We start from the raw sequence: 26,900 nt of genomic DNA on the forward strand, positions 1-26,900 counted from the left end.
CGATGAAAACAACTTGACTTGCAACAGTGACGATGAAAATGGTTAGAGTTTTATAATCATTGCTACAAATATCATAACCAAAACCATGCAATTTAGACCAATCAAAACTCTTCAATGGATTCAGAGGTTATTAGGTACTTTGACATGCTCCATAGTTGTGGGGTTCATCACAAACGCACGATTACTTACTTACTTCTGTCCCTCAAATTCCCACAGCTCCAGTCATTTTCTACTAACAGCAAACCGTGGCATGAACCAAGTGCGGAGGCCAACACATTTGGATTCTCCAAAACAGTGAGCTAAACTAGCCATGCTTGGTCGGTCAGTCAGTCACTAGCCAATGCTGGTAGCTTTCTCTTATTATTGTATAGCACTTTTATTAGCTATGGAAAAAAAAATAGTAGTCTTGCAACGTTATCTCAATCTTTTCTTGATTTTAGGAGGTGTTTAACAATGAAAAAAAATAAATAAATTGCTACTTAGTGATAACATCGATCAACGTTGACACTGACTACTTAGCTTACAAAACTTTTAGTTGACCTTTCTTGTAATTTACGGAGAAAGTTGATATTGCTGAAAAAGTGACATTGAATAACAGACAGAGAAATAATTAAACTGTCTAAGTAAAATGATTAATTAATACTAGCAATTAGATATACGAAAAAGTTGTACTGAATGCTAAATATGTTCCATTCCATTCTAAGTTCATTTCTGTCCTAGTAGTACCATTAACTACTAATTGATACTATTAGATTAATAAATTACCCTAAAAAGGAAAGTTATTAATATCAATAAAGAATTATTTTAACGAGTAGCGGTACTAGTTAACCACTGAACTTAGCTCAGTGGCCACCAGCACTCTCTTGATCTAGTTGGATTTGTATACTTACCAGTTTCTAATACACAAGCCTCCTTAGGCTCCCCTCCCATAAATTAGGATAGAGTAGGTTATACAATGTATGGTTGCCGGAGAGAAAAAAAAAAATGAAGAGCAGCGGCACTAGTTTTTTTTTATAATGTCCAAATTCATTCCTTCTATCGTCGGCTAGCCCTCCACCCGTCTTTTCGATTCCTTATTCCTCCCATACCCTGGTCAAAGAATGATGGAGTAGCAGAACTTTTCAAATTACCACTTACTTACTAGTACATTCCCACGCCCACTCCAATGTCCAACCAAGAAGAAGAATCATCTCTCTGACTCTCTTCTCGCCTTACCCTTGAAAAGTAAAACCCCTTTTAATTCTGCAAAACCCGTATTGTACTTTCACAAATTTTTAGTGAAAGCTCAAGACATTGATTTTTTTTACCCATTTTAATCTGAAAACCCAATTACGCATTGAAATATATGGATAAAGCTGTCATTTTTTTTTCTTTCGAATCTCTGAATTTGTCAATATAAATAAAGCTGTCATTTTTTTGATTTCCAATCTCTGAATTTGTCAATGCCGATTCTTCTTTTTCTTCCCGTCTCCTCTACACCTAGGTACTATTATTCTTTTCCTCTCCCTCCCTTTATGTTTTAGTATGTTGTTATAGTTATCGCCAGATTTTGTGTATTTAAGTTGTATTACAATTGAGAACTTTTAGATTAAAATGTAACCACGCTGATTTCTTGGACGAGATAAAGCATATTTCCCATGTGGATTTCTGTAAACTCTGCCCATTTTTAATTAAGTTACTAGGGAGACCCATTTGTCCGTACTTGTTTTTTCGCTCGAACCCAAAAAGGAATGCTAAGCTGGTATATTTGCTGCTGGTTATTATGTATTTAGTTCTGGCAAATGACTTTTAGGCGATGAATTGAGTCGTTAATATTTGGATTTTTGAAATTTGGCTGATGGTGTTTTTCGTCTTGGAATTGGGGAGTGCAGGTTGTTGTAGTTTTTAGTGCGAAATGGAGGAGCCAGGGCAGCTGAAAAGGGCATTGATTGATGCCACGGCTGGGGCTATTTCGGGTGCTGTGTCGAGGACCGTTACTTCGCCTCTTGATGTTATTAAGATCAGATTTCAGGTTGGTTTTTAATCATATCTTATCAAGCTAAAATGTGAATTGAGTTGTGATTTTGCGGAGCGTTTATTGTGTTGCTTCTGATTTTCATGATTGTTGGATATGTTACAAAACTGCTGCAATTGTTATGGTACAATAAATTAGCCAATAAGAAAGCTAAATTTTTTACCAACTCCAGATTGGTTTTAATTGCTGTACTTCTGTTAACATTTCTTTAGTTTTAGAATTTTTAACTCATGAGATTCTGGTTGGAAAGTCGATCACACCATTGCTTGTCTCTGTTTTAACAAGTTCTTTGTAATCGAGTTTATCTTGAGGAAAATGCGTCGCTTTTGGGAGGGAAATTTTGTTTCTCTTGACATTACTGTATCTCATTCAGGAGAGAAATCACATTTCAAACAATAATTAGTTCAAATTTATAGAATTTCTAAAATGCTTAAAGGTCTAAAATGTTGAAAGAAATATGACAAGAAGAGGCCTGACAAGCTAATTAAAATGTTAATATGCCAGGCGGATCTCTCCTCTACTCGTTGATTTTATTCAAGGTTAATGAGTGAAGATTTAGGTGTTCTTCTGGTTGTTTTCCACCCTAGTTATTTTCTACTTTTTTAATCAACCATTTGATGGGATTTCTACTGCATTCCAATTTCTGTGTCTATGTTCTTGTGGGTCTTCTTGTACATGCTAGGATCAACAGTTGTAAGTTTTTCTCTGTGTTGCAATTGCCAGGTTCAACTTGAGCCTACTGCTCAGTGGGCCTTGCTTCGCAAAGATTCTTATAGACCATCAAAATACACTAGTATGTGGCAAGCAACTAAGGACATCTTCAGAGAGGAAAGGTTACCGGTATTGATTTTTTAATTTTTTTAAAATTTTTGGCACAGGTTTTTTTTTTGGGTTTTGAAAACATCTCTTGTTGGGATTGTCCTAAAGTTGGAATTGTGATAATGCTTGATTAAACATGCGTATCAATCATACTTGACCCCACATAGATTTGTTTTTTGGGACAAGTCTAAATTCTACATAGCATGTTAGACAATTATATAGTGCGATAGCTTTTGTTCTTCCCTTCTGGTAGAAGAAGCTGATTCCTTTTGGTTTAGATATATGCATTGGTACAGAGCTGTGGTAATTTTCCTAAATGTACTGATTTTATTTACTAGGCGCACTATTTTAGACTCCTAGGGATCATATCAGCTGAATATAGATTAAAGGTTAGGAAAATATCTTGTTTAGTTTGGCTATCCGGGTAGTTTTCTTCCCAAAGCGTATTGAAGAATGAAAGAATTGAATAATTATGAAGATCCTTTCCATCCTCCTTTTCTGAGAATTTGTTATTCTTACACGAATTTCCTAATTTTTTGGGAAACACACTCTAGGGGAATACAAACAGTCTTCTATGTTACACAGTTCGGATACTGAGAGAACCAGCTATTTGTGTGCGCGCACGCGCGAGCACGCATGCGTGTGTATATATCTGTATGTATCTTTATTGACTGTAAGTGTAGCCAGTTTCATGCTGTTGCAGGATTAAAACTAGCAGGCTGCTAATTGACATATCCATATTCATGTAGTTTCTTATTATAAAAAATTTACATATTAAAAATCTTGGCCTTGCAGCTCATATTTTTCTTTTATTCATTACTTTGCAGTTTCTTTGAATTTTTCTGTTATTCAAACTCATTATAGGGGTTTTGGCGTGGAAATGTCCCAGCATTACTTATGGTTATGCCTTATACAGCAATACAATTTACAGTGTTACACAAATTGAAGACCTTGGCATCTGGTTCTTCAAAGTCAGGTTGTTTAAACTTCCAATTTCCTTTGCAAAAAAAAAATTGTGTAACAGATTTTATGTCAATTTAATCTCCTGTATAGTTGCTTTTACCTTTTGCCCATTTTATTCTGCTGGTAAGCATATCCATAATTATATCATATTCATGTGGATATGAAGTGGATGCATGTTTGATCATCTAAGGGTTGCGATCTTGTGGTTCTGTTATTCTACTTGTATGTCTACAATTCTGATGGTTTTGAATGTCAATCTTAGATACAGTTTTGGTTTGTGACAAATCCGAGATCTGATTCTTCCTATATAAACTGTCTACTCAAGGGCCATGATTGGAGCCTTAATTCTAGAGAATAATTTTGAGTGCCTCTAACAAATGCTATGTGACTTACCTTGTGCCTTTTGGTCTAATGCAATGGCCTTGTTCTTTTTTGTCAATGCAGAAGATCATATTCATTTAAGTCCTTATCTCTCATATGTCAGTGGGGCATTGGCAGGCTGTGCAGCTACTGTTGGATCTTATCCATTTGATCTTTTGAGGACCATTTTAGCTTCACAGGGAGAGCCAAAGGTGTTGTATTGGAACATAGAACACAAATTTAGACCTTTTACTGAATTGCTTTTGACATTTGTCACTAAATCATTACTTTGATGTGAAGCGACTGATGGAATAGAAATTTCTGTTCTGTGCAAAAATTTATATATTGGAGTCTTCCAATTTCTGGTGCTTATAAATTTTTTTAAGGGTGACTTTAATGCAAAGGTTAAGTTTGTTACCAATCATCATTAAAAATCAAATTGTAGCTTGCATTCTTCAGTTAAAACATCTTACTTTGATAATCTTATCCTATGCACTTAACTTCTATTCAGGTGTATCCAACCATGAGGACTGCTTTTCTTAGTATACTCCAGCGTCGTGGTATCCGAGGGCTCTATGCTGGATTGACACCTACACTTATTGAAATTGTTCCTTATGCGGGCCTTCAGTTTGGAACATATGATACGTTCAAGCGTTGGACGATGGTTAGCTTCTATTTCTTAATAAGCTTCTTCTTCTTAGCAAGAAGCTTCTGAGAGATGTCATGCTTCTCTTAAATCTTGAGATACATTGCATAGATTTGAGTGGAAATATATTTGTTTGTGACTTCCTCCCTCCCCTTCCATTGCCAATCATAGGATCTAGGTAAAGCTGTAAAGATGTATGCTCCATTAGATTCTTGCTTGATGATTTCATACTTATCTTGAATCGGGAGGGGAACTTTATGGTTCTAGACTTTAATTTTATCTATCCGAATTGTTTTAGGCTTGGAACAGACACAGATCTTCTCATCCAAACGAATCAGACCTATTTCTTTCGAGCTTCCAGCTTTTCCTTTGTGGGCTAGCTGCTGGTACATGTGCTAAAGCTGTTTGTCATCCACTTGATGTGGTCAAGAAGAGGTTCCAGGTAAATTTCTCTTTTTCAATTTATTCTCAGCTTGTTATCTCTGTTATCAACACTATGATTTGTCAAACAATTCTGGAAGGGACTTCATCATTATTGATCGAAATTGGCATCACCTTTATTCGTTGCCAGAATATATATATTGCCACTGATGTTTCTATTTTCTGTTTTGTTTTTTGAAATTCGCTTCAAAAGTGGAGGATAAATATGTAGAAAGGAGACCTGCTTAGACTATCAAGAGCTAGCTAATTGCTGAAGGATTCGTCCTTTTTTGGCTTTCTTCTCTGCATGTTGGTTTTTGCCAGTTCTTTTTGAACAAACTATCGACTTTTTTCTTTTATACAAAGTTTTGTCATTCATTCTAAATCAATTATATAGAATATTACGAACGGGAAATAAGTATTGTCAAGAGTGAGGAGGGTTCAAAAAAGACAAGTTAGAATTGATACTTGTGTTTAATGCCAGCTCTTACATAAAAGCTAATTTTACTGCAGATTGAAGGATTGCCAAGGGATCTTAGGTATGGAGCTCGAGTTGAGGATCGTGCATACAAAAATATGTTTGATGCCCTCTGCCGGATTTTGCAGACAGAAGGCTGGGCAGGGCTTTACAAGGGAATTGTTCCGTCAATAGTCAAAGCTGCACCTGCTGGTGCTGTGACTTTTGTTGCTTATGAATTCACGTCAGACTGGTTGGAGTCTGTTTCAACTTGAAATTATACTGATTCGTTTCTTCAGTTTCTTTTTCTTTTGCCCTTTGGCAGTAATTTTGTTCGCTATTCTGTGAGTTCGTAGTTTATTGAAACAACTTCTATAGGAGGAAATACGAGGGCTAGTGTCAAATTCTTGCACCTGCAAGCCGTAACTTGTACGCACGATAGAAGTTATAACACAACAAATAGGTTTAGCTGGCCCTATAATTGAGTTTGAATTTTGCTTGAGATTAATGCCAAAGGGTATATGTTAGCTCTGGGAAGTGCTGTCATCTACTTGGTTGATCTCTATGTTTATAAATATATAATCAGTAACTTCCCTGCTCGGTCCACAGAATTGGTTCCAATATGTAGGGTGCAAATGTAATCGACCACGCAGATGCAGAGAGACTACATATTTGATTATGGAAGACCCGGTCAGAATAGAGCTTTGAACTATAAATTGAAAGAAAAGGAGGCCGGCCCTGGTTATGACTGATAACAGAGACATTGGCCGTTTGTACGGTTGATCAACCGCCCAGTCATGATTATTGCTGAACAACCTAATAAAATTTGGCGAAACAAAACCAGTCTCTAATGCTCAAATCGTAATCAGAAACCCTGGCTTTTAATAAATTCAGCGCTTCACAATCATAAACAAAAATCCCGTTTCTCATATGCAGGCAGGCAGAAAATGACAAACAAGTCAAAAGGTCAGTACTGATCATTTTTCTTTCTACGACTGTCCTCTGGAGGAAGTGATACAAACTGCAGGATCTTCTCAACCTGTGCAACATCAATCCGGAACCGCTCAGCAATTTGTGTGATACGCATAGGTCCATTGTGGTCATCAGCCTTGCCTTGATAAAGAAGCATTATGTGGCGCAGCTGTGCCACATTTAAGGTTCCTGGAAGAGCAGGCCTTTCCTCGTATCTGCCTGACTCGGGTGTTGTATTCCTTACTTTTGGTAAAGGCCTATCGTATTTCTCCACTACAAATGCCTGTCATACAAGCCGATATCAACTGTCGAGCAGTTAAGGAACCAGCAGATTTTTATGGTGAACCAGTAAATTAATTGCATCGAATCATAAGATCAGGTCATGTTGAGGGAAGGCAAAACAATATGATAAGGGCATGCAGATCTAGTCCGGACTTCAGAGTGAAGTTTAATGTTCTGTGTACATCCTTTGGATGAGTACCATTATGTGAGCAAGATAGGCTGGAAATGGACCGCAAACAATTATGCTACATTATAGTTACCAATCAAAGTCCCCCATAATCAAGTAAATCTCTTTAGTACAGGTCTCTCGCAACATTCCAAGTACACAGGAAGTGAAATAATAAATGGAAACCAATGCAAGGACCCAACTATGGCAAAACTCTTGTCCAACCCTCTTAGTATAGAACCATACATATATTTCAAATTTCACAGCAGCTATTAGTACTTACAGCAGAACTTAAGAAACAATAATGTTGAGTTACTGAACAGTTTCACACCATAATAAGACAAAGGCAGCAATGTTTTTCTTCCTTTTCTTTTTTCTTTTTTTCACTTGGAAGTTTGAGAGTAACGTTGGAGAAGCAATTGAGCATGAAATATTTTATATACTAACCTCACCCATCTCAAGTTTCCCTCCAGGCTTAGTTCGAATCCTCCCAACCATATGACCAAGCATGGAATCATATTGAGGATCTCGCTCTTCAAGAACATTCTCAGAATTAACTTTTGGCATGCTCCCTAAAACAGATCAATAATCTCAGTTAACTTTGCACAAAATCTCCACACATAACTCTTAAAAAAAAATTCCTTTCTCCACACATAGTTTTAAAATGATTAACGGAGGCTGAGAAAAGACTATCGCCTGCGAGGCTGAGACTCCAGTTATCAGAATTTCATCGTCCTCCATGAAGCTACTAAGATTAACTTTTTTTTTTTAATGAAGCAACTAAAATTAACTTCAAAATTAAACATATCAAGGTTTTCCAAAACTAGTTGGCTTGCATTTTGAGTGACGAACAAAATGAAAGAATTCATTTATATTCTATAAGACTATGGCAAATTTTAAGGAAAAACCAACGAAATCCAAACAATTCTCCCTTTTAACCTAAATTTCATCCATTATCAAAAGCCAAATCACCCTAAAATTCATAAAGATAGTGTAAAAGAAATGGTAAAACAGTGCAAATACAATTACGCATATTTTCTTTTTCCGATTATTCTGATGAACCTTTACTCACCGGTGGAGGCGGAACCGGCATTGTCGACCTTCAACTTCTCCGGCGGCGGCCTCACTTCAACAGATTCTTTCAGCTGTGATGGCGTCGTATCGACTTTCGTACTCCCAATTCTTCCAGCTGCTCGACGAATTGCCTGACCCATTTTCTCTCCCAATTCTCCCAGTACCTTATAATCTTGATTTTGACCGGATGCTAAATTTATAGTGTTAATTTCTTTTTGCTTTCCTCTAAAATTCAAGAACAAAAAGTGAAAAGGTTCAAATCTACATAAAATGGAAAAACCTGTTAGAGTAAGCAAGCAATTAGAAGAAGAAAGTTGAGCTGCTCATCTGCGAATTAACTCTCTTTCTTTTTCTTTTTTTTTTTTTTAATTGAGTGTGGCATATATACGTACGTACGTGGAGGTAGTTCTTAAACGACAAGAGATGGTTAATAGCGTTAACGTGGCTTTGTCGCTTTTATGCAGCATCTAGGAGCTTATATCTAAATTTCATTTTTTTCGTAATTTTAAATTGGAAAAATTTTTAAAATAAAAAGGAACTAAAAAGAATTAAAATTCACATGTAGAGCATAATATTTGAAATTATTTGTAAATGAGGTATTAAGTTACTGTTCATAAATAATAAAAAAATTAATTTTGTAAATAGAACTGCAAAATCATCTTTAGTGCACATACATTATACACGTACATTTGGGTATACATATGGGCACATTTCTCGATTTTAGTATATAAACTTGAATATATATATACATATACATATATATATATATAAAATATGTATGTATGCGTTCACCAAGTTGTGCATTTTTATTCGTTAAATTGCATATGTAATTCAATAAAGTGCACATTATTGCGAGGGTAATTTGATCATTCACTAATTTCTCTCGAATTACACCCCACTTAATGAATTTTAATTCTTCCTATTTTCTTTTCCCAAATCTTTACAATTTAATTTTTTTTGTATACAAATACGTAGTTTGTTCAAATATTCCTTATCATTTAGAAAAAATCAAGTGTGATTGTGTACGTGATTATTGGGAAAAAAAATTTACTTGTATCACAAACATATTTTTTAATTATTTTTTTATTTTTTTCAATTACCTTTATATGTCACGTACATAAAATCTCAAAAATTTTTGCAAAAAAAAAATTCAAATAAACTTAGATACAAGCACGCACCTTGTATTTTCGATTATGTTTTAGAATTTGGTTATCAAGCAGCAGTTTATTGATATCTTCCTTTTTTTTTTTTGTTGGTTCATAAGCAAAGAATATATTAATATAAAAGCGTATTTCTGTTCATATACATATATAATTTCAGATTTTATGCTGTTGTACTTTTGTGTTCTAAGGGTCAAAATAAAAGAATAATATTAGAAAGTGCTTAGTGGAATTTTGGGGCCAACAAGTGGGCATTAGAATCGGGTTGCTTTGTAGGTCTCCTTAGATTGTCCGTTTGGACCGTTTTTTGATGACTCTCCGAATGTTATTCTAACTGTGTGCGTGTGTTCTTAATCATTTGCGAGAAAAAAAAAGTGGGCATTAGAATCATCCTTCGGAAGAAGCAATACTGACCCTCGCAGCTGACGGGTTAGGCTGCGCCCAGGTCCAAAACTGCCAAATTGTAAGCTAGTCGGAGTATATCATAATTGAAACAAGCATGAGCAACCTTTGGAATGAGAGATTTGACAAAGAATTTATATTTTCTTAAATTTGTCCAAGTTGAGTGGATGATTTGGAAGGTACTTAGATTTATAATCTACTAATTATTTTAGTGCATGCATATATGAATTTAAATAATTGGTAGATTATAAATTTAAATATCTTCCAAATTATCTAAACAACTCAGAGGGATTTAAAAGGATTTCAAATTTTTTCATTAAATTTCTCGATTCTTCTTTAAAATTAAAAGCATCAATGGAGATGGCCTTGCTAGAGGTCGAAAGCCCAAAAAAAAAAAAAAAAAAACCTAAAAATCACCTTGTGTTATCTCCTTTTAATTGAGACAGCAAACGGTACTTCTTTCGTAAACAAATAGTACATCATATTATTATCAATACTCAATTTAATTGGTAGGAAAATTAGTCAGATGACTTTAAGATCCCTTACCTTAATTCAATTCTCGAAGTCTGACCTTTCTCCCTTTTGTAAAGTTTGGTGTCTCTCTTTAAAGCCAAAAACACTACACTACACTATATGTAAATTTATTATTCTGTACTCGTTGCATTACATAAACATTTTGAAAGCCTAAAACATATTTTTTTTCTTCCAAAAATTATCTCTAACTCAATCTTGACCCAAGACCCTAAGCCCATTTTTATAAATGACCCAAGATTTTGCCTTACATTTGTGAGGTTTGAGCCGGTCAAATTCGAAAAAACAATTGAGATTTTTTTCATTGTATTGAATTTTGGATTTGTCAAAACTCAACTAGTTATACCCAAATGATAGGTTTAATAATAGCAAAGTCTGGGTCAATCTCGATCGAGCTAGAGTTAGGTGAGAATAAATTGAGTGGGATCAAGGATGTGGCATCGTAGTAGGGCGGGACAATGCATATTGGTGATTGACCGAAAATGAGAATAAATGATTACAACTTAAATTATTTGGTTTTCTATTTTAAGTTTCTTTCAAAAGGTTGAAAATAATATAAAACATTTTTGGTGTTTGAAAGCAAGGCTCATTTTCGTAAACGTTTTCCTTGTCTATTTTTTAATTTTGTTCGTTGAATTCCACAAAACAAAAATTGAAAACATGAAGCAACGTTACCAGACGACCCCCAAGTTTAGCAATATAACAATTGGCATGATACATTAATAATTCTTTAAAAGTAATAAGTTTGGATAATGAATTAATCATTAAGCCATTGACGGACATTAGTCAGACTCTCAAAGAAACATATAGCTAGAATCAACACCAATTGTAAATGTCGACAGAAGCTTCCAAACATCCTTGATCAAAGTGGACTCACTCGACAGAACAAAACAAATTGAGAAGCTGGAAGTGGTAACTGGCCAGGAGTTTCGACTGACAAGCACACAGGCATGCCTTGTTGGACCTTTTCAAGTAACATTGTGGTATCAAGATGGCGGTTTTCTAGGAAGGAGACGCTCTGCTCTTGAGCAACAATGTTCAGTTTTCATTCTTCACTATTTGTTACAAGGGAAAACAGACAGATTAAACAAACAAACATTGGTGCAAAATTTCGAAACTTAGTAACAGTTACTTTATGAACCGTTGAAACATTGTCTGCATAAGCATTTCAGACACGTCTTTCTATAATGAGTTCTATGCAACAAAAAAAGCCGAAGGATGCCTAAGAGCAAGGGTATAGGAGTTATCTAAGATATTTTGGCTGGGGGAGGGGATCGAGAGATATGGGAAAGCATATTTTACTCTCTGCTTTTTGGTTGTGGTTGGTAACTGTAGCCTGGATATTCAAAACATACAGAACTGGGTCAGACTCTTTACAGGGACCCTTCCATCTTCTGTCTCTGATCATCAGCATCTACAGAATGGTGCCAATAGCATTTCCAACTTAAAAAGCTTCCACTTATTCTAAATTACAGAGGATACTGAGTTGTCAAGAATCAATAACAGGAAAACTTCGCTCATCACCAATGATAGAGGCAGCTTAAACCATATCTTTCTAAATGTTTCTAAAACTTGCCAATTGACGCGCTACCTCACCAACAATTCTAAATGTTTCTGGAGGTCCCTTCAACAGATACATTGCCTGGTATTGGTGTTACATTTCCCGCGTGTTGCACCTGAAGTTTGCCAACATTTTCACCTCCTTGAACTGTGGAATCCACAGAATTGCTGCCAGACTCAGACCTAGGATCCACACTTCCCAAATTTAGCTGATGAACTGATTGGAATGCCACTCCCTGCCCTGCACCACGAGCACGTCGTGAAGGTCGCGATCTCATGTTCTCTCGTGATCTGGCTTCACTACCCTTCCGCCTCCGGTTCACTGTCAGGTAGCCATGTGCTAGAGCTTCAAGTGCTCTTGTAGTTGGTGGCCTGACTCTCGTACCTCGCCTCTGTAGGTTCATGTTAGCCTGATGCTCAGGATTAACCTTATCTGGGGCCCTTTCAAGTTCATCATGGTCCACTGGGTTCTCAGTTGTTGCATCTGTCCTCAAGCTGCCAGTTTCAAAATCTACAGGGACTTGAGGTATATTAAGATCAATGAGTGTTGGGTTCTGAGAGCTCTGTTGGGGGTCTGAAGCAACAAGGCAGCTAACAGTATCACGTTCAACACTCTCAGTAGGGCTGCCTTTTGATGAATTACTCAAAGACAACTTATCTGGGGGGGTAGCCACTAGAGGAGGAACATTCTCTGCAAAATCACGAACATCAGAGCTGCGACTAGACAATTCTGAATCTGACTTAGGAAGAATTGCTGGGTTTGTCAAGACATTGCTTGTTTCCAGGTGGTTACAGGCAGTTAATCCCCGAGCCCGTTTGAATGCAGGGTTCATGTCATCTACATTATCATCTACATTTTCTTCTTTAGGGCTCTGGATCAAGTGGTCTTTTGTCACTTCTTTATTTGGCCATTTATCTTCAAAGGACTGTTTCCTTTTCAAGGAATCACTCATTGGAATACTTTTTGAATCAGGACAAGAGGCATGATTCTCGCAAGTTGGAGCATGAATTTGAAGATCTTTTTTATCAGGAAGTATCTCTCCATTTGATAGATGATTTGAGGCATTAGAAGTATCATTGTCACCTTTATTGTGTAATGTCATATCCGGAGAGTCCGATTCCTCGGTTGAGACCTCGGAAGAATCATCATCAATGATATCGTAGGAATTTCCAGAGTTGAATTCACTGGAAAACTCACGCAGCAGGCGTCTCAGTTCCTTTACTTTACGAGCGTCCTCCAGGCCTGTATCTACAATTGTAAACTTCATGCCATCACTACCGCGATTTGGAGTGCGAGGTTGAAGGTAAGAGCGGCGCCTTTGATTAGGCATGTCATCCCCTTCCAACTTTCTCTTCCTGTTGCATTCATATTCTTCTTCTTTCCTCTTACTTTCATCCACTTCATTTTCAAGCTCAATTAACCCAGGTTCTGATGCAACTTTACTCAAGACATCACTGACAGAATCAAAATAGTGGTTCCCTTTCACTAGTCTTCTTCTGGAAAACTTCTTAATACCAGGCACAAGAAAAACCAAAGAATTCTTGGAACCAGCAGCATAACCAGGATCTTTTGGCTCCTCTGAATGCCATCCTCTTGCCAAAAGACGGGGCCAAACTGCTTCCCAAAACAAATCACTGGACCGTGCTTTGCTTAATCGATAATCTCCTGTTAGAAATTTAACAATTTCATTGGATGTGAGAGAGGAGCACGCTTTTCCAGTTGGTATCTCTGGGCGCATAGGAATGGCATGATTTGACCTTACAGGTTCCAAAGCCATGCCTGTGAGGTCTTGTTTTCCCTTACCAATGCCTACCACTTCCACAAGCAAGCTCAATCCAACCATAGCTTTCAAAGAGAAGACATATTCTTCCAATGACATTTTCCCTTCGACAAATGTCTTAGAAACCTGCCACATGATCAGAAAAGATAAACAAGCAGGAAGTTCGTCCTATCAAAATACCATTAGTGCTTTAGTAAATTATGAAATGAACCAGAAACAGCTACTCTGAATGGTCTCCAGTTAACTTAAATCTTCACAAACTTCAAAAAAATGATTTTAATATGTTGCTCATAAGCATAGTGTTCACCACAACTAAAAGGCCAAGAAACTTACAAGCATTGGAAAGGTATCAGCCCGATCCACTCATTCAACAGCAACTTCAGAATAATTTTCATTCAAAGCTTTTGAAGTTAATTTTCCTTCTGGTTTTAAAAATTTAGAAATACTTGCAGTTAGAGCAAAAGGTCAAAGTGGTTTTTTGCATGGCATACTGACTGAAGCTACCCCGCACCGTGAAGCAAGAGACAACTTATTTTGTAAATAAAGAAATGGAGCTTGTATGAGGAATCAATCAATGTCAACAAAATAGCTCAAAATTCCTTTTCTATCTGAAGAAAAGTCATGTTGTGATTGGCAAGAAAGTATGATTAGGTTGTCAATATAACACTCCAACACCAAATTACAGACACTAAGATTATTTAAAAAAAAAAAAAAAAAGAGAGAATGGAGAGAGTTAATGCAATTAAGTTGTCAATACAACACTTTCTGCTTGTATGAGGACATCCATGTTTTGCTCCTGGAGCAAGCTACTATATGTTATAATATCTAAGGTAGTACCGCAATGCATTAAAAAGCAACTACATGGATGCTTTGAAGATATACACATGAAGTGACAACAGCCACAGGCCCTACAGGACGCAACTTTAAGCTGCATCATTAGATCTAAGTATTCAAGTTAACCACAGAGATTAGCAGCCACAGAAAAAATCACTAATGAAATCTCTTGATCCCCAAGTTGCAATAATGCAAACAAGGACAAATATGTTGGAATGAGAGTTCAAGCAACACATATACCTCCAACAAGGCATTCTTGCATTTTCCAGACACCCTTGGAAATAAACGAGACAGCAACTCCTGTTGCCTCAGTCCGGTAAAAATTTTCTGACCAAATACACCTCTTCTGCCTCTCATCTTTCTACATTCAGACCATCTGCAGTAGTCATGTGACCGATAGAACTCCCCATAGTAGAATGACAAGATGTCTGCCATGTTTTTGCTTTCTATGAACCTCCTAAGCTGAACAAAATTCTTCTCAAAGATATACAGCCCAAGGAGGAAACATTTCTTCTCAAGATCAATCCATGAACCATTTGCACAACCTGGGACAATGCTGCACCCCGGGAATATGCATTGGTCCCTTCTGTCCTCTAGTACTGCACCACATGATTCTCCTACAGGTACCCCATTGTCCAGTACAGCATTTGAATCATCAGTGCTGAAAACTTCTAGACTTTGAGAAACTTTCGCATTCTCTTTTGCACGATCCTGACTGACCATAAATACGGGAATTGGTAATCCCCAATTAAGTTCCACAGGACCATTTTCTGTATTTGCCACATTTTTCACCAAAGAAAGGTACTCTGACTTCTGAACCAGTATAGGAACTTCAACCTGATAATTGGCTCCAACTCGGGGAAAAATTTCCTGCTCTCGGAAAAGATCACAACCTATGGAGTCACCGGAAGGTAGTGAGGCATCGATCATCATTTCATTGCTGAGATGACCATTTTCATCTGAATCAAGTGAAACCATCTGCCAACAGAAACAAAAAAAATTTCGTAAGGTACACATGAATATCCAAGTAGCAAGATGCATATTGGGTACATAAATGTGCAATGAGCCGAAGTAATCAAAGAAGAAATTACTTGACGATCAACTCAACATTACACAATCATAACTGAAAAACTTGCAACGGCGTATGCTCCATAAAGCTCAAACTAGTTCTGACTGCCAAAACAGGCTAAAATGCAGAAAAGACCATCCTTACTGATACTTATCCTAAGATAACTAAATTCGCAAGCAGACAGCCTTACAAAAAAAACTGTCTCTATTTCATTCTTGTGAAGGCTGTTGCATACTTCACCGAAAAAAAAAAAAGAAAAAGAAAATGGAAATCAAAATCAAAATCAAAATAAAAAATTAAATAAAAAATAAAATGAAGATTTTAAAAACTGAGACATGCAAAAACTGGAGAACATATGAAGGTGCAAATTTTCCGGTTTATAACTCACTGAAGTAAAATGCTATTCCTAACTGGTATTAATCCTTAATATTATGTCAAGAGGACTAAAAGCATAATGAGGCGTGAAAATACCACAGTATTCAATAATGACAGCTAATGAAAAATAACAGAGGGAACCCTCTTCGTGTAATTCAGCCCTTATCTAGAGCCAGTTAATTCCCACACTAAAGAAAGACATACAAGTCAACACTTACAAACGTACGAGCAAAGATGTTGTATGCAATTTCAGAATACAGATTACCAGTACGATTGGATATTCAATAGCACAAATGCAAAATTTCAGCTATTACAGAATTTTTGAACAGAAATTACTAAAAATATTCGGCCACTAAAAGAAACCAAGCTCCGCTACGAACCTAAGATGAAAATTATGAAACCCCAGATCCATTTTTTAAAAACATAACAACCCCACTTGATTATAAGCAGAGAACTTTACCCTGGATTACGATAACAACCACATTAAATCGCATAGAAACCAGCAAGACCCCCAACTTTACAAGAAAACAGAAAACTACAAAGCCACATTCAAAGCTCTATTAGAAACGGAAAACTAAAAGAGAAGCGAGACTGGGTTGTGATGTAAGTAGTCTACTTACAAACAAACGGACAAAAGAATGCAGAAACAATAAAGTTCGAAATTTTACCATGTCCACCATGTTTTTTCTTAATTCCAAATGTGATCCCTCCAATTTGTACTCCATTAACACTCCATATCTCTCATAACCCACTTCCAAAATCGTGTTCCTCAAGCAAAAACTCATACGCAAAACCATAAAACAACACCATTGAACAATACCATTTAATAAATAAACACAAGTACATATATGCAAGAAAAAATAAAAAAGTTGGGCAGAATTTTACCTGACTAGTTTGGAGGCAAGAAACAGAGAAGCGGCTTGAGGGGCACGTGAAGGAAGCAAGTTAAGGAAATGGGTCTGCGAGTTTTAGATTAAAAACAAAGAAAACGTGAGTATAAATACCAAAACAGAAAAGAAAAAGAAAAAAAAAAAGAAAAACTGTACATGAACATTTATCTATATACATACATGTTACATATATAAACAAGGAAGATATGTTTTCGTGTGAGTGTTTTTGGGTGTATTTGAGTGTGTGAAGTAAGAAAAAGATGGGGGGCAGAGTTGTACCTGGGTTGTGAAGAGGGAGCTAAGCCTTCATGGTTGATTTCGAAGAGAGAGAGAGAAGGAAAAAAATGAGAGACTTGTAAAATTTTTTTTTTTCTCTTTTCTTTTCTATGCGTTGTTTCTTTTGGTTATTTTCTTTTGCTAGTCTCTGCTGTGGAGAGAAAGAGAGAGAGTACTCAGAGTAGAATAGAAAACAACTTAGGAATACTAGTATGAGCTTTTAGAGAAGAGGGGAGGGTCCATTTGAAGGCAGGAGTCGTGGTCTTCCTCCACGCGCAAGTAGGAAGGGGTTTTGGGATGTGGTTGGGATTACCGTAGTTTGTAATTATGAAGTTTCGGTGCTGTGTGTATATTGCACTCTGAGTTCTTATTACATGCATCATGTCCTAAGGTTTTACTATTCCTCAACTCTTTCTAAAAGTTAACAATGTCATTGATGTACACTTGATAGAAAATTTTCCATGTGATTACCATTGATTTTTGGTAAATTTTGATTGCTTGTTCCGTTAAAGTTTAGCGATTAGCTTTAGTAAATACATAAAGAACAACTAACAGAATTTAAGATTTTCTTTGGTGTTACGATGATATTAACAATTGGACTGGATTAGGATATGTGTAGAAGTTCAAAGTTTTGTAACATCTTATATCAAAGATTTAGGTCGCTACATACAAAATGAGAATTTTATAGGTATGAAGTGAAAATAGAAACTTTTATATGGATTGTCAAATAGTAATGGCTATTGAATGATACATGCATTTGAGCCACATTTAATGTTATTGTTATAGTTTGTTGTTCAGCAATTATTTTCTTGAAATTTATTTTACCTATTGTTGTTATGAAATTGACGAGACAAAATAGGCAAAATATATGAATTTCACAAGAAAAGAAAATTATATTGTCTTTTAGCGACTGTACACAAGTTTAAATGGAATGAAATAACAATGAACTAATTGAAAAATCTAAACACAACGCCTATATTTGTTGTATTAGTCCTAATCCTCTAAAAACATCGACGTCTATGTAAAATTCTTGATAAAATATTGACTTTTGCTCGATATTTATATTACACTCATGTATTCTTTATAACGTATCTAATAATAATGGCCAAACATCTATTATAACACGTATACATATGACAGCCAGCAAAATTTTCAACTTAAACTTATATGGATAATTTAGCAGGGCACTTTTTGAAATTGATGTTGTTCATCGTATTAAAATACTTATTATTGTTTAGTTAGTTTCAGCCTCGAGAACAAGAATAATTATGCTCGACGTAACACATTATAGATCATTTTGGTAAAATTTTGAAACCAAAAAAAAAATGAAATCTTGTTAATAATTTTCTTTAAAAAAAGAGAGAGAGAGAGAGAGAGAGAGAGAGAGAGAAATAGAGCAGTCTACCGATTTCACACTACTGAATCGGCGTGCGCGGTTGGAGAGTTGGAGTCTTTGGAGAGACTGTACGGCACGCTCTCTGGATGCGGAGGTGACTAGTTAGTTACTAGAGTGGCTTTGCTGCCTATTTTATTTTATTAATATTTGTTCGTTTTTGATGAATTTCAATTACGCTTCAACTGTCTGTACACTTTTCGAAAATATAAAATGAAAGAAAAATCCTCTCTATACGTTTATTTGCTCAGATCGGATGTATATAAAAGTAGGTAAATAACAAGTTAAATAATTTTCCTCGAACAGAACCATATATATATATCTATATATAATAATAATAATCAGTAGGCTGGTGTTTCTCAGTCTTTTTAATGTACGTTGAGGATTTCTTCTGCATCTGTGGTGGCAAAAAAGAGCATAGCTTGAAAAGATAGAAAACGAATTTCTTCACCGGAAAACTTCTGTTTTATAGTAAATTAATCAACGCTTTTTCTGAGCCTGACTGCGCAGGATGGAGAACAAGAACGAAGAAAATGCTGACTACTAAGCAAGATTTGCTCGGTCACGTCAGCGCGGCTGCCGGGCACCGCCCACATCCCACAGCCACCGCAAAGGCGTGGGGTTCAACACTTTTATTGGGTTGGATTGGGTTCGTAGTGGTTGCTTATGCAGAGCTGAATTAACCTAAAGGATTTTTAAGTTTTAACCGTACGGGATAATAAGGTGTGCATGGGCTTTGTGTTTTTAATTTAATCCATTGTAACCCCACCACAAATGAGCTGATACTTGAGAAAGAAATTGGTAGTAACAGTTAATTATATAGTAGATAAAAAATGTGGAAATTATTTTTTTTAATCTTTTTATCCATAGAGTTGATACAAAAAAAAGTGATAAGAGAAAATTGGAAAATGTTTCTTTCTATCCACCTCCTTGTCACTCGTGTCAACGTGATTTGGCATCATACATGTCCCAGGTTGTGTAGGATAAGGGACGGTTTATGGGAAAAAAGCTTGCACCCGACTCTTTTATCTTTTGTTGGTTTTTGATTTTTCATATCATCTTTTACTTTTTCCTGTTGAAAGCTGGATCTCACTCTACCAATATCAGTCATAGATGGAAACCAATAAAACGAGTTGTGACGAATTTTTTGAATCCAAGAAATTAATTTTCTTTTCTTTCTTAAGCAGTCAGTCAGTAGTAATCTACATGCAAGAGTTTGATGTTTATATACATCACATATATATATATATATGTATATATTCGAGCAATTCATGGGCTGTCATGTTACATCAATTTAGTTACGTGCTAGTCCAAGAAACTTCATCACGACAAGTGTTAAAGGATATATATATGCTTATATATATATAGAAGAAGAAATATATATATATATATATATATACAGGTAAGGTCTTTTCATATATAGTTTTCTCTGCTTTCTTGCCATGTTTTCGTGCTAAAATCTGCAGTAAAATTACAATAATAATGATCCTCAAAGCTGAATGGGGGTATGAAGGTTGTAGGTGAAGCTTGGAAATTAACTAGAAACAGTACATGCTGTCTAAGGCCTAAAAAAAAAAAGTTACTCATTAAACAAATTATTAATTTCAAATAATAATAGCTAGCCTAGTCCTCCAAAAGGGTTGGATTCTTCTCAAAACCTAGCTAGGACTTCTTGATTCTTTTGCAAACGGACATTTGATAGCTAGCCCACCATTTTGCCTTTACACAGACGAAGCAAATTAGCTAGCTAGGCACGTTAATGGTGATTTTGCACGTCATCAAATTTGCCCATATACGTACTGCATGATGAGACTTTGAGCAAGCATATTACGATCGATGCATCTGGGGTGGTAGAGGTGCAAAAGGGTGGGCAGTCCTGTTGCCCACAGATTTGCTTTTCGCTTGCTCGTCAAAATGTTTTTGACCGCAGCCGTTGGTAAATAAATGGCTATAGATGGTTTTTTTTTTTTTTTTTTTTTTTTTTTTTAAATGAAAATTTCATCTTTAAGCTTTTAGGACCTCAACTTCGTCTCATTATTTGTCCTTGGATTATGACTTCACAGGCAACTAAAGTTATCTGATTTCACGCATTTAGATTGCCAAAAATATTTATTACTTTTTGTAACGGCTATTGAAATAATATATACGAACCCCTAGTTATTATTTCACAATCCAAATGTTCCGTCGATATAAGTTCTTTAATATTCCAAACTCTTTTTTTTTTTTCTTTTGTTTTGAATTTTAGGTCAAGCAAGTTATTTCTTCCGGTTTCTCTCTTTTAGCCATACTACGTACCCCGATCTCATTTGTTGCAACAAGATATGTAATTGTGTCCTTTGTTAAGCTTCACTTAATTTGTTGTGTTACTTAGCAGTACTTCGTCAATAACTCATGCTTCTAGGCTGATCAAACTTGTTTCGATTGCATTTTTTTTACAGAAAAATTACTGTAACGATTTGATATATACGAGGTAAAAAAGTGATGATTGAGAAATGTGTTCACGAAAGCGTAGCAATTTTTTTGAAAAATTGCTGTCCAAACAAGCACTTTATCTTTTAAAGCCAAACAAAAGAAAAAAAATGATAAGACAAACTTTTTAAGAATAGCTTCAATGAAGTCAAAGCTCAGCAATTTTGGGACCATGTTTTGTTCATACAAGTACAGCGGCGCATAACAGACATACAACCGTGTGGTTCGTCAAAATGTAAAATGCAATCTAGTCTAGAAGGAATACAGTAAAAAAAACTTCAATATCTATGTAAGTAATTTTACATAGACATCAGAAGATATATTACGAATTAAAAAAGTAAAAGTAAATTTTGTATGTACTGACAATATATATATTATCACGATTGGTTGGATATACGACATTTATGTAAAAGTAAAAGTTGAATTTCAAATTTAAATTTTATACAGTTATCGTTCATTCAATACTGACAGTGCATATGTTGTCAATGTATAAAAGATTAATTCAAAAAATAATCTACTGTGTAGGCTCCGGGCAAATGGAGTAAAATGAAGAAAGCAATACAAACAAAAGGAAAAGAAAAGTTGAATGATATGGTACCAATGGTACTCTATCCTCCGGTTTCATGTCGTACGTTAAAACCTATGAAATCTGAAACCAATTTTCTTATCGCCGTTAATTATTGACTCTAGGGTAAAAAGCTCACGCCCTACGTGGAGCGACATGCAGTCTTAGGGCTTAGTAGGATTCAAGCAAATACTAAACGACGTTCCCTTTCATAACCGTCCAATCCAGTAGGGTTTGGACTCTTTTCAAAAGAGTGCCTAACGAGACCTAAGCCACGAACCATAGAAACGCTTAATTAGGTAATGGACCTTAACTTGATCACCAGCCCACCAACTTTTTTTTCTTGCACATAAATTACAGAAATAAATAAGAAAAATATTATTTGCACTTTCATTTTTTTGTTAATTGAGCCCTCACTATTATTTTAATCATATAAATTTTTATTTATTAGACTATATGATAAAATGAATAGTAAGAGAGCAAATAATAAAAAATAAAGTGCATAGATACATAAATAAACTTATGGTATTTGGGGACACACTCTTTGACGCATCACCACATAAGATGGCTAATATTTAGAGTCATTTATCACTTGGATTAAAGAAATGAAAATCTCATGCCAACATTTTAGGACCAATAAAATGTGTATGATTATAAATTTATCACCCAACAATGTAAAAATTGAAAGACCATGCATTCTTCACCTCATCGACATTTTAGTAACTAACATGAATTTTGTACTAAGATAATTACCATGTCTATATATATGTATTGTTCCCAGTAATGGGAGTCGTATTATCAAATTTGCCTAGAATAAACATCTTTTGAGTTTGGAGGATCTTTGACTTCGAGTCTCACAATGGTCAATAAGGAGACTAATGTAATTTGGTTGACTGAAAAAGACGTAGTCAAGGAAGAGCCAGTTTCACTATTCTCCTCGGTAAAGAATTCTTTACCAGTAGAAACCATATTCCTGTCAAACATTGACCAAGCTCTAGTATTTCCGGTGGAAACCATCTTCTTCTTTGAGGTTCCTTCAAACGTTAAGAACCCTTCAAGTACACTTAATGCTGCTGAAAGAGTTAAAGAAGCTGTACAAGTACTTTTGGGTCCATATTATTTCATGGCTGGGAGGCTAAACTTCAATCAAGAAACCAAGAGAGTGGAGCTTTTATGCAATAATGCTGGAGTCTTGTTTGTGAGTGCAACATCTGAACTTACACTGAAAGAGCTTGGGGATCTTTCACAGCCAAATCCAACATTCCATCATTTGATTCATCGCCCTGGTCTATATAAAGGCCTTCTTGAAACAGCAATATTCACAATCCAGGCAAGTTTTCAATCATTTTTTAATTTAAATGAAGAAACTGAAAAATGGAAAAACCACCATTTAGTTTTTGTGATTCGTTGTTCTTACGATTATGCAGGTGACAAGATTTGGTTGTGGTGGTTTTTCGCTTGGATTCACCACGAATCATGCTATTCTTGATGGAAAATCAGCAAGTGATATGTTTCACAATCTAGCTTCTATATGTAGAGGTGAAGGTCTGAAGGTAGAAGCAATCAACAATGATAGATCGTGCATTCGAGCAAGAACTCCTCCGCAGATCAGTTATCCACACAATGAATATGTGAAGTTGGCTAAGACTTCATCTCTTCCCTCATCATTCACCACACAGGACAGAATACATCCTTCTCCGCTTATTTTCTCTCATATATATGTTCACAAGCTCTTCTCTTTTACTCCTGATATGTTAATGTCACTCAAAGAAAAAGCCATGACTAAATGCTCAACTTTTGAAGCTATTGTAGCTCATATTTGGAGAGCAAGAACAAAGGCAATCTTTGAAAAGGATGAAGACGATGAGTTTTCAACTGTTCTCTTTGCTGTGGACATTAGGTCCAAACTTTCACCACCATTGCCAAATGACTTTGCTGGAAATGCAGTTGTCACAGCGTTTGCTACTGCAAAAGTGAAGGATTTGGTTGAAATGCCACTGCCCTTTGCTGTTGGGAAGATAAAGGAAGCAAGAGAAAGGGTGACAAACGATTATATAAGGTCTGTCATAGATTGGTTGGAGGTAAATAAAGGTATTCCTGCAAGATGTGATGGGAGCTTTTATGTATCAGCTTGGTGGAAATTGCGTTTTAGAGAGCTTGATTTTGGCTTTGGGAAGACTGTTCATGGTGGTCCAATTGTGAGTGGGAATGATGAATTTGTCCTGCTTTTATCTAATGAAAGTAGTGGAGGAAATGGCGATGGGATTAATGTTTGGATGGGCCTTGAAAAGGAGATTATGCAGAAGTTTGTGTCTTGTGTCTTTGAGATTTAAACCCAATTATATCTAGCTAGTTGGACATCTACAAAAGCACAGTTATTAAATAAAAAAAAAAAGTAACTTCTATTCTCTGTTGATCATATGGTGAGAAGATAACTACTAATTCTACATCGACTTTATTTCATTTTGCACCTAAAAGAGCTGATGCAGTTGTAAAACTAGGATTCTTATGCACTAGCTTTCAACTTTAGGCAAAGTACTTATGTGCAAAGAGCTGATGCAGTTGTAAAGCTAGGATTCTTATGCAGTTGTAAAGCTAGGGGTGATGTCTACAATTTGAATATATAGTTCAAGTTGGCAAGTTGAGCTAATCCGCCAGAAAATGAACAGGAGTTGAAGTTGCTCAGAGGGTGACAAAGAGATCATCACTCTTATATTTTGGTTAACTCTGTCCCTTGAATTTAGACGCACACAGAGAAGAGTTAGGATAACACACAGTCGACCGGCCTCCTCCAAGTTTTCTGCATAACGTAGTAAGTTTTCGTATACTTCATCTGCATCTTTCTTTTTTTTTGTAAAGATTTCAACGTTTTTTCCTTGTTCAAGTTTGTTACAAATTCTTCAATAAATCTTCCTTTTGCGTCTCTTACATGCTCTTACTAGTTCTTGGATCTTACAATCAAATGATATTTGGAAGGAATTACGAAGATGAATGCTGTTTTCTGGCTGATAAAATTTGATGTACCGTATCTCTGTGTCTTCTTTTTTCTTGGTTAAAGAAAAAATCAAATTCAACTTTGATAATGTATTCCTTGCACTAATTAAGATGACTTGGGCATTCCAAAGAACCGTTTGGTTTGCTGGCATCGATCGGAAGAATTGGTCAAAACCCTAAAGTAACAAAGTCCATCTTTTGGGATCCGGATTAGAAGCCACGAAGGGAATAAGGTTGGGTGGTGGAATCTTTTCAAAAATAGAAACGCAATTGGGCCACCGAATATCCTTAAGATGCTAAATTAGAAAGGCTGTCTAACAAGGAAGAAGCAGATGATTAAAAAGACAAAACACAGACAGATAATGAACATTTTCTCCAAGGTAGGAACTTCTTAGTCAAAACTCAGGAGGGTTAAAAGGAACTTCTGACATCCAAGTCATTCTAATCTTAATCTAAACATGCTTTAGAGGCAACCTCATTGAGAAACATAAGTATGTCCTTGTTTTTTTTAACCTTTTTCCAATTAACATTCTCAGCCAATGGGATCGATTAGTTAGTCCGACAACATTGGGGCGCACATCTGGATTTTGTATGGCCAAAATTAGGACACTAGTATTTTTTCAACAGTGAATATTCTCTACTTGCGTTCAAAAAATCCACAACTTCATTAAATTATGTGAACACTTTGTTGAATCCAATATTGTACGATAGCTAGTTGAATGTACTTTGGCAAGCACATTCACCATCAAACGAGTATAGCAGAAGAAGACAATCGATTACGCCCTCAATTAGAGCTAAATCGTTAGGTAGGATTTCATATTCTTGAAAGCACCCTCTGCTAGAAGTTATTGGTTTTCTTTTAAATAAAGATATTAATATTTGTGCCTAATCTTTGAGTTCAAAATGCGATGGAGATGAGTAATTACGCTAATATATTTGTGAATGATGAAAACAATAATATTTGCCATAAGTTATACGAATTTTGGATTGAGGCAGTCGGGAGGAGATACAATGAAAAAATATAAAATTTAGTTAGTTTGAAATCATCTTCAAGTTAGAAGTTTGATGTATGGTTGTAAACACCATCCTTAAAATCTATCTAATACTTCGTCATTCAGGAAGAAAAGAAAACAAAAAGAAATTATTAGGTCGCCCGCGTACGTACCTACATTGCCTAAGTGACATTATTGAGTTTGCAGCTCTCCAAAAATCTTGCTATTAATTACTGGTTGCATGCATGCTCAGTTCTCTCTCCTTTACTTCTCTTTGGACACTTATATTTGGTTCTTTCATATTGCTCGCTTACATGTCTCATCTGATCAAGAACTACAGCATTCCAAACTCCAAAAAGAGTGACGACTAGACGAATAATCCTCATTTACACAGTCAAACATCTAGATGATCTTGTCGCTGACCGGCTAGAATAGCTTTAATTGATTTCTTTCTTTATTTACACATTATGGTACTGGAATATCCGAATAGATTATATTGGTATTGCTTGAAGCCTGCTGTTGACAATAGTAAAAACCGCATAGAATCTAAAAGTTCTAAGGAAATGTAACAATTTCCGGAAAGAAATTTGAGAACCTAATTAAGGGGAGATAAACTATGCCATACAGCTGAAAATTACCTACAAAACAAGTATTATGATTCCTGCAAATGCAGAGCTTCAAACATTGTGCAGTTGACGCCATTTGCTTACTTATTTTTAAATATTGCACGGCCTGCAGATCTTTTAAAAGCATAGCCATTTCAGTCCAAATAAGTGAACGACTGTAGGCAAAGCGAAGAATGATGAAATTCTTTCGCCTTTCTCTTATGTTCTCCTCTCAAAAAGTAGAGAAATTCTAAGAAATGTTCAAAACTGGCTATAACTTACGATGCGACCTATGAACTTCCTCCGTGATCTCCCGACTAAAAATCATTAGAATAAGGATAAGAGAAGAGGGTTTTTGTCCCCCTTCCGAAGCTAGATAAATTGGCGCCACAGCCATGGTCAACCTATATACTTAGCTGTTTGCAGCAAACTCTGTTCCGAGATCCTTGGAGCTCATATTATAACCACCCTCCTGTCCTTAATTCCTACACTTCGTACTGAAAAACGCTATGAATAAAACAACAAGCAATAGCAAAATTCAGACAAAGAAATGGATGCTTTCGCATAGAATGATGTAAGCTTGTCCCAGATATAATATTAATTAGTTAGGCCATTTTCAAGGAGTACGTCCTAGCGGCTGATGCCTCTCAACTAACATTTTTTCTATATCTTTTCATAATGCAATCATTCCTAACTATTCTCCTTCAACACATTTTAAATATTCGATAGGCTTGCCAATTAGGCTGTTGTCGAGCCTATAGATAAATTGGGATGCATATGTAGACGAAGCTCTGACATGCCAACATTTCTAGTACATTAACCTTGCTGTGC

At 35.8% G+C, this 26,900-nt stretch overlaps 4 protein-coding genes and 1 pseudogene across 5 annotated transcripts; 3 read left to right on the top strand and 2 right to left on the bottom strand.

Moving 5' to 3' along the window:
- Positions 1-1,057: 1,057 nt before the first annotated feature.
- Positions 1,058-6,216, top strand: LOC113764482 (mitochondrial thiamine diphosphate carrier 2-like). Of its 2 annotated transcripts, none has more exons than XM_027308395.1 (8): positions 1,058-1,483; positions 1,872-2,011; positions 2,738-2,854; positions 3,698-3,809; positions 4,241-4,368; positions 4,668-4,820; positions 5,101-5,244; positions 5,736-6,216. In XM_027308395.1, the coding sequence occupies exons 2-8, from the start codon at positions 1,895-1,897 to the stop codon at positions 5,952-5,954; spliced, it is 990 nt and encodes a 329-aa protein (XP_027164196.1). In that variant the 5' UTR covers positions 1,058-1,483; positions 1,872-1,894; the 3' UTR covers positions 5,955-6,216. The 2 variants fall into 2 exon arrangements, with proteins under 2 accessions (XP_027164196.1, XP_027164197.1); XM_027308396.1 differs by having other exon boundaries at positions 1,058-1,224.
- A 179-nt stretch (positions 6,217-6,395) lies between these two features.
- Positions 6,396-8,513, bottom strand: LOC113765501. Its single transcript, XM_027309707.1, has 3 exons — positions 8,172-8,513; positions 7,547-7,671; positions 6,396-6,934 (listed from the first exon to the last, which is right to left on the bottom strand). The coding sequence occupies exons 1-3, from the start codon at positions 8,311-8,313 to the stop codon at positions 6,647-6,649; spliced, it is 555 nt and encodes a 184-aa protein (XP_027165508.1). The 5' UTR covers positions 8,314-8,513; the 3' UTR covers positions 6,396-6,646.
- Positions 8,514-11,377: 2,864 nt separating this feature from the next.
- Positions 11,378-17,084, bottom strand: LOC113765600. Its single transcript, XM_027309831.1, has 4 exons — positions 17,055-17,084; positions 16,771-16,844; positions 14,682-15,419; positions 11,378-13,733 (listed from the first exon to the last, which is right to left on the bottom strand). Exons 3-4 carry the CDS (start codon positions 15,417-15,419, stop codon positions 11,871-11,873), a joined length of 2,601 nt encoding a protein of 866 aa, XP_027165632.1. The 5' UTR covers positions 16,771-16,844; positions 17,055-17,084; the 3' UTR covers positions 11,378-11,870.
- Positions 17,085-22,337: 5,253 nt separating this feature from the next.
- LOC113764941 lies at positions 22,338-23,236 on the top strand (annotated as a pseudogene).
- Positions 23,237-23,256: 20 nt separating this feature from the next.
- On the top strand, positions 23,257-23,811 carry LOC113764942 (omega-hydroxypalmitate O-feruloyl transferase-like). The gene has a single exon (XM_027308986.1). The coding sequence runs from the start codon at positions 23,257-23,259 to the stop codon at positions 23,809-23,811; it is 555 nt and encodes a 184-aa protein (XP_027164787.1).
- Positions 23,812-26,900: the final 3,089 nt, after the last annotated feature.

Source organism: Coffea eugenioides, chromosome 3, assembly GCF_003713205.1.
Source record: "Coffea eugenioides isolate CCC68of chromosome 3, Ceug_1.0, whole genome shotgun sequence".
Taxonomy (NCBI): Eukaryota; Viridiplantae; Streptophyta; class Magnoliopsida; order Gentianales; family Rubiaceae; genus Coffea; species Coffea eugenioides.

Excerpts from the sequence above, each read along its gene's own strand:
- LOC113764482 (XM_027308395.1), top strand. The coding sequence starts at position 1,895 with ATGGAGGAGCCAGGGCAGCTGAAAAGGGCATTGATTGATGCCACGGCT. Across the intron at positions 2,012-2,737 it reads TTATTAAGATCAGATTTCAG|GTTCAACTTGAGCCTACTGC; the intron begins GTTGGTTTTTAA and ends TGCAATTGCCAG. Across the intron at positions 2,855-3,697 it reads TCAGAGAGGAAAGGTTACCG|GGGTTTTGGCGTGGAAATGT; the intron begins GTATTGATTTTT and ends AACTCATTATAG.
- LOC113765501 (XM_027309707.1), bottom strand. The coding sequence starts at position 8,313 with ATGGGTCAGGCAATTCGTCGAGCAGCTGGAAGAATTGGGAGTACGAAA. Across the intron at positions 7,672-8,171 it reads TGCCGGTTCCGCCTCCACCG|GGAGCATGCCAAAAGTTAAT; the intron begins GTGAGTAAAGGT and ends GATCTGTTTTAG. Across the intron at positions 6,935-7,546 it reads GGAAACTTGAGATGGGTGAG|GCATTTGTAGTGGAGAAATA; the intron begins GTTAGTATATAA and ends CTTGTATGACAG.
- LOC113765600 (XM_027309831.1), bottom strand. The coding sequence starts at position 15,419 with ATGGTTTCACTTGATTCAGATGAAAATGGTCATCTCAGCAATGAAATG. Across the intron at positions 13,734-14,681 it reads GCAAGAATGCCTTGTTGGAG|GTTTCTAAGACATTTGTCGA; the intron begins GTATATGTGTTG and ends ATCATGTGGCAG.
- LOC113764942 (XM_027308986.1), top strand. The coding sequence starts at position 23,257 with ATGACTAAATGCTCAACTTTTGAAGCTATTGTAGCTCATATTTGGAGA.